We start from the raw sequence: 7,422 nt of genomic DNA on the forward strand, positions 1-7,422 counted from the left end.
TTAGTTTTCTATAATCTAGAAATTATAACCAATCAAGTATAATCTTCCTTGTTTGAGTTCTTGAATGGCAAAGAATTCTACTCCAAAACTGTTTTACAAAACTCTACATTATTACATCAATAATGAGTATCTATACTAGCATGTACAACACAAGTATGTTTCTCACACAAAACTACCTAACTGCCATGGTAACTACAAATCTTAACAATAGAATGTAGAGTTACAGGAAATGGGAGAATGTAGGTACCATTAGGTATATTAGCGTCCGTCTTTTGTAATGTATTGTTAACATTTGCGCTTTTGTTTTATACGTCATATTGTTTACTCTCAAAAAGTTGTATAGTAGGTACCTATTCGTGTTTTAGCAAAACAGTACTAGTAAATAACTTATGGTTGTTTTATATTTCTAAATCTAAATTTGATTAATTTGTAGGTTGATGAATCATAAATAATATAATAACTGAGATGCTTTTAGTTAATTAGACAGATTTTGCTGATCGGTCAGTTTTCGATGAGTTCTGGAGAGGGTTAAGATAAATTGAACTTAAAAAAACATACGCGGTCGTTGACTTATTATCATTGCATATTATGTAATTAATTGAGCACATAAAAATGATATCAATTCATTGTACTCATTAATAATTGGAATTTGACACAGAACTCATTATAAAAAGTGATATCACCAGATTAGCAACATGCATCTACGCTAATATCTAATGTAGGTATTTAATTATGCATTAACCACTTACTTAATTAATTAAATTCTTTAAAAGTATGGGGTACTCGGTGATTAGATAGATCAATTAGACAGGAATCTAAGTATGGACCTACATATTTGGTTCGATTAGATGAATGATACAAGGTATCCGTGCTTCGGGTAAATAATAAATTGATCGTTTTCTGTCTCAAAGAAATATGAGCTCGTGTAACACACATATGCGCTTTCAATCTTTAGCTCTACAAATCCATTGAAACACAATGTGTAACGAAGTTATATGGCGAACATCAAACAAACAAAGACAATCGCGCTCAGACATGGGAACATAAACAATTCAATTCAGACCATCTGAGCTTTCGCTAACTCCTAAACGGTACACAATGCCGCATGTAATACGTGCCTAATCTCAATACAGATACAAATTACACCAGCAGTACAAAGACATACGACAATCAAGCACAAAGCCTTGCCTACGAAACCAAATTACCGGAGCAATCCGCTCACCTAATAGCTTCACCGGGACGCCGTGTCACCAAAAATTTGCATTGCCAAACAAACTCAATTACGAAACGATACAAAACCTTCAACGACAAACTTTGACAAAGTTCTATGTTTCAACAAAGGACATTCAAAATAGAACTTAGTCACAGTGAAACAGTGTTTGGTTGAAGCAATTCGCGATTGTTACCGATCGATTTTGAAGGCAGAACTCGGTAGGCCCCGCCTATTGGGAGGTGCGGCTGCCTCGGGAGCCAGCACAGGCGCCGGACGGCGCGGCGCGTTTGATGTGCCCCCCTCCCCGCCGCGCAGGCGCAGGCCCCGATAACGAACGCACACAAACTCATAACGCTCCGCGCGCTCTCCCAAGCCGGTTGTCAGTACAAACCAGTTTTGGAGTGACGACACAGCTACAGTGACACCAAAGTGAGCTCGAGACTTCGAGAGCCGAGAGGACAGTGCCCTAGTGTTTAGTTGTATGGACAATTGATTTGTGGAAATGGAAGATAAGCCTTACAGTGTTGACAGTTCGGACGATATCAATATCGAGGAGGAGGAAGAACATATTGAGGATAATCACAGTAAGTATCTACGTGTACTTTTTGCAGATTTGTTTTTGTTGTTGTTTTAGAGATGACGATAAGGAAAACGTTAAGTTTATTTTATCTTCCGTCGTCATCGGATTAGTAATGCAGAATCGTTTAGATTATTTTATTCTACAATACATATTTTTTTAAATTAATTTTGTATACTTCAGTCTGAATTCATAGTTAGGTGCGTTTGTTGTTCATTGTTTTTTTATTTAATTATAATTATTATAGAGAAAAACTTTAGAGAAAATAAATTCGTTCGTATTATGACTTAAAATTAAAATGTTATTCTACAATTACAATACAGTAGATACAAGTAATACCTGCATACGCACGCAAATACTTATGCAAACTTCTATAACATCGAATCGTTTAGCTACTTGTACATAGTGACAATTAACTAACAATACCATTAATTACTTCCCCAGGTTATCCACCAGACTTTCCGATCGAAGCTTTAGTGAAGCTTGAGCGGCCGTCACCCCCTTTGCCGACGCCGCCGCACACGCCCACCGACGACACGCCCCCAGCCGTCGTTATCTCACGCCACCAGCCTTGGACGCCACCCGCACAACCCTACACTTACCCCCGGCCAGCCATGCAGACCCCCTACCCTTATGAGAAGCCAGTACCTAACTACACTCACCCCATGTCGGCCTACGTACAAGCGCAAGTCGCGACGCTCCCACCGTCGGCGCCGTACCACGCAATGCTTGTTAACCAGTGGATCAGAAACGCGGCTTTCTATCATCACTCATTGAGATACCCCGGCGTCATGTCGCAGAGAATGCCCGGCAGGAACCCGCCGCCGATGCGGGCTCCAGGCGCACCTGGAACTAGACCCAAGAAGCAGTTTATTTGCAAGTACTGCAACCGCCAATTCACCAAGTCCTACAATCTCCTGATTCACGAAAGAACTCATACGGATGAAAGACCATACTCGTGCGACATTTGCGGGAAAGCTTTCCGCCGGCAAGACCACCTCAGAGACCATAGGTATGTATCATTACTTTTATCTTCATTACTTGTTGGGTGTCGCGTACTATTACATTTCAAGTTATGGTTATCACCATTCCGTAAATAATACCACTTACAGTTTTAAAATTTATCTTACATGTGAAATGGTTTAACTTTATGGCTCTCGGTTTTTAATGTTTCATCATAATATTTGTAGAGCAAATAACATTCGCAAGTAGGTTACAATTGAGTCGGAAGCAAGTTTATTACTTCTGTACAAGTCAAACAATAAAACCGTGTTAGAAACCACTTTCACTATTTAAGGATGGTTCGATACCCGGTACTAGTAATCAATTTATCTGGCAGACTTCTAATTTAATTTAATGTTTCCTCCAAATACCAACAACGTGATTTAGGACGTGTTTCACCGGAGCATTGTTGACGATAAGAGTAGAAAAAAAAATTAAAAGTGTAAAACCTTTTTGTGAGGTCGCAGGCGGCGGGCGCACGCGCGCCCTCGCCAACCGGTTTCGTTCTTTACGATCACCATATCTGTCTTGCTCCGCCGTCGAACAAATTACACGTTATATTTCTTCGCTTTTACGAGACCAACATTTTTTTTCTCATATCTTACCGTATATATTAACAGTCTAATGTGTCCGTAATGTAGAATTACTTCAATTTTCATTCAAAGCGCTTATTTCATCGTCTATTGAGCCATAAAAAATGTAGATGTTTGTTTACATTGTGTACTCGTTAGAAGTGAAAGTTGAGCTTGTGTCTAATTTGTGTTCTCTATTTTCTAGGTACATACATTCAAAGGAAAAGCCATTCAAGTGTACGGAGTGTGGGAAAGGATTTTGCCAATCGCGGACACTGGCCGTCCACAAAATCTTGCATATGGAAGAATCTCCCCACAAGTGCCCGGTGTGCAACAAGAGCTTCAACCAAAGATCGAACTTGAAGACGCATCTGCTAACGCACAGCGACGCGAACAAGCATCACCTGGAGCATTTGGAAGGATGCCAGGAGGTTTCCTCAACGAGTCAGTCGGAGAACTCTTTACTAGACCTTTCACACAAGCCTTCACCTCCCTTACCACCACAAGTCCAGCCCCCGAGCCCGCACCAGTCGCCAGTCGAAGGCCCCAAAAGAACGCTAGGCTTTTCAATAGAAGACATCATGAAACGTTGATTCCTGTAAATATTCTCTCGCGTTATAAGGTACCTGTTCAAATTGGCAAGAGGCTTACATGAAATTCAGGGATTTACTTTAGTTAATTTAAAATTGCCAAAGATGTATCATTGACTGATTAGTAAGGTTCTTATCAATTAGCATCCGTTTTTCGTGTTTCATTTGTCAGATTGTAGTTTTTGAATTTGTTTGTTACTTCTTCATCCTATCTAGTATTATTTCGAATGATTCATGTCACTGAAACTCGGATCTTTTTCACTTGGAAGACTGAAATTGTTTTTAATTATTGTTATTGTTTTTTAAGAGATTTATTTATTGTGATAGAATAACTTAGATAAGTTTATGGTTAACTAAAGTTACCGAGAAAGTATTACCTTCGTTTTTAAGTGCATTTCGTTCCAAATTTCTGGCTATGGCATCATTGAAATCATGTTCAAAAATTAGATTTACTGTGTAAGTTAGAAATTAGTTTTAGTGCATGTACATTTTTGTGTAAATATGTAAATTAAGTGATTAAGTTAAGTCGACGAGGCTACTTATAAATACGAGTATAATAAAAGAAAATAGAAAACAACAATACCTAAATCTTTGTTTTATTTTCTATGCCGCAATAGAATGACATGGATATAAACTTAAAAGTAGGTTTCACAGAAAGGAGAGTATGAGCTATAATTGTGAGTTATTTCCTATTCCATTTTCAAGTTATAATTTTCTTCTCATATTTTACCCGACCAACCAAAAAAAGGAGGAAGTGTTTGAAAAAATAAAGATTAATCAATTTTAATATAATACGTAAGATTTAACTAAAGTTCAGAATGATAAGTTAGAATTAGAAATTTCTTTAAGACTTTTGGAGCTAAGTCTAATACCTCAAAACGTTTGACTCTTGTATATAAATAGAGGTATGAAGTACCAATTTATTCTTAATACCAAAATATTCAAAACGAAATCTTAAGTAACGGTTTAATAGCGTGTGCCAGTTAGCATATTAGCGACTGGACCGTAGATTTTCATAGGGTTGTCACATTGTTTTTGTTCATAGCGGATATAAAATTTCAGAGTATGTAATTAAAAGTAATTATTTTCCTAACATTTGAATGAGTTTTAAAATTTAATGGTGGTTTTGGTGCATGGCTTTGATAAAAAGTTTCATCTTTATTAGCATTTTTATTTACTTTAATTTTAATTAATAAGTTAACCCAGCCTTGCATACTATATCATTTCATTGTCATCTAAGTTATCTCTATGAAATGACAAATAACTAAAAAAATAACTTAAAGCAGTTTCTTTTATCTCTAAACTATTTTTATATCACAACTCATATATTTATGTAGACTCAAGAACTCTACCATCGGCTTAAAACTATTTTCAAATATTTAAAACAAAGTTCTTACAATCGATAACCCTATACAAAACATTAGTATCGTGCAATACCAGACAATCATTACAGTATTAGTAATGTAATGAATATAATTATAATTATAGTCTTAGATAAATTTTTTACAAAACCCGATCTAAGTAATTATTATCTTATGTAAAGACGTGTAGAGTTTCATTTGGATTGTCAAATTGAAATGTTATACGCACGTATTTATAGTACATGGGTTATTAAAGAAAACAACAAAGGAAAGTTAACTTTCCCTATACTTATTTAAATAGAAAACTTAATATAATTGTGATTTCTAAGTTTAACAAGAGAAAAAGGTTTTTTTATTTAATTAATCTCATTTTAGTTACATATACATTTAAGACGACATATATTATATTCTGAAATTCATCGTCATCATCATCAGTCATCGTCATCAAAAACATTACTCTCCTCTAACGAAGTCGGATATGAATAATAAATAACACCTTATATTATTAACGCAAATATAAGTCACGTTATATATGCGTTAATAATAAAAGGTGACTCCGTAGCAAACTTCATCAAAATCGGTTCATTATTTTATGTGACAACCGGTTACAAACATACAGATACACACATATTCTTTCGCATTAACAGTATGAGTGTGATTCGAACTGAAAACAGAAATCGCATTCCAAAATTCGTCTGCTAAATCATCGGCTTGGTACGATACGAATGCTGTAAGCATTTATCTTACGACTAGGCTTACTATGCGATATAATGTTTTCCAGTAGAATGGGTTAAGGAAATTAGATGACCGATAAAGCAGCTGTTTCGTGTAAAATACTGATTCACACCTAAATTTGATGAGTTTTAAACTGCTGAAGTAGAGTTTAAAATTTGAGCAATGTGGTATCTTCTTATGATCACTTTGTTTTTATTTGAAAATAAAACTTATACCTATATAGCTTAATATCATTTTCTAGTGAATATACAGCTATATCCTACTGATCATAATGCTACAAGTTAAGTGAGTGAGTTCAAAAGGTTTAAAAGAAATGTAGGTTTTAAAGAATTTCGTTAGTATCTCGGTTGTTCAAAGACATGTGTTACATAAACTAAATACTAAAAGGAGTGTTAAAAAGCGAGTGAAACCTCGGCTTTTAGTAGTATAAAATAAATGCGTAATATTAACTAGACTGTTTAAATTCTTTGTATTTCTTTATCAGGCGCCAAGTGCACTATTAGTTGTTAATGTCAATTAAAAAATATGTCTGTATCGTCTAGATCTTGTGTTCCGTTAATTAATTCTTTTAGTTATCGATATAAACAAGTAAATCGATTTTAATCGGTCATCGTACGATTTTCTGATTTTATTTTATCATTAACTGACATTAAAACTGGCATATGTTTAATGTCGCTTTTACTAATGCGGAAACCATGCTTGAAAGTAAAAGATCTTGTAGGATAACTGTACAGTGTTACTACGAAAAACATCACAGAAACTAAAATTTTCGTTGTTTTATCCAACAACATCTAAAAAATCTATCATCTTACAAGAAAATAAATAACGCATAGAATACTAATTAGATTAACTACTTACCTTTAATTAAATTGAAATTTTAATTAAATGGCTTAGATATCTTTGTCCCCGGAAACCTTTTTACTAATGCAAATCACATTATTTATCTACTTAAATATTAACAAGGACTCATTAAACAGTACCCCAAACATGGTTTTATGAAAATACCAAAGAGGATGATTCATCTTTTAAAAAGATATTTTCCAGCCTATTCGATTACACATTCCTTCCTTAATGTAAATTATCTTATAATCACACACATTCCTCATACATTACTGTATTAAAGTAAGAGCATTTTACAAAGCTCTATAATTTTCAGATGCCACGGCACTCTCTCAGAATTGTTATAAAATTCTTTGGTAATGGCCGCGGTGATTACAGCGCCATCTAGTCTGTCGCGGCGGAACTGCGATGTGTCATTTGTCACCATGCGATGTCGCTACCTGTAGTTCGTAGTACCAATGCTGCAATGAATGAATTTAGTTCATTAAATGTTGAACTAAATTTTGTATGTTTTATTTGATCTATGTTTTCG

General features: G+C 35.1%; 1 protein-coding gene across 1 annotated transcript; it reads left to right on the forward strand.

Moving 5' to 3' along the window:
• The first annotated feature begins 1,151 nt into the window (after positions 1 to 1,151).
• Positions 1,152 to 4,542, forward strand: LOC113491716 (protein odd-skipped). Its single transcript, XM_026868844.1, has 3 exons — positions 1,152 to 1,797; positions 2,235 to 2,802; positions 3,570 to 4,542. The coding sequence occupies exons 1-3, from the start codon at positions 1,716 to 1,718 to the stop codon at positions 3,955 to 3,957; spliced, it is 1,038 nt and encodes a 345-aa protein (XP_026724645.1). The 5' UTR covers positions 1,152 to 1,715; the 3' UTR covers positions 3,958 to 4,542.
• Positions 4,543 to 7,422: the final 2,880 nt, after the last annotated feature.

The sequence above is a fragment of the Trichoplusia ni genome, chromosome 1 (assembly GCF_003590095.1).
Source record: "Trichoplusia ni isolate ovarian cell line Hi5 chromosome 1, tn1, whole genome shotgun sequence".
Taxonomy (NCBI): Eukaryota; Metazoa; Arthropoda; class Insecta; order Lepidoptera; family Noctuidae; genus Trichoplusia; species Trichoplusia ni.

Excerpts from the sequence above, each read along its gene's own strand:
- LOC113491716 (XM_026868844.1), top strand. The coding sequence starts at position 1,716 with ATGGAAGATAAGCCTTACAGTGTTGACAGTTCGGACGATATCAATATC. Across the intron at positions 1,798-2,234 it reads ACATATTGAGGATAATCACA|GTTATCCACCAGACTTTCCG; the intron begins GTAAGTATCTAC and ends TTACTTCCCCAG. Across the intron at positions 2,803-3,569 it reads GACCACCTCAGAGACCATAG|GTACATACATTCAAAGGAAA; the intron begins GTATGTATCATT and ends TCTATTTTCTAG.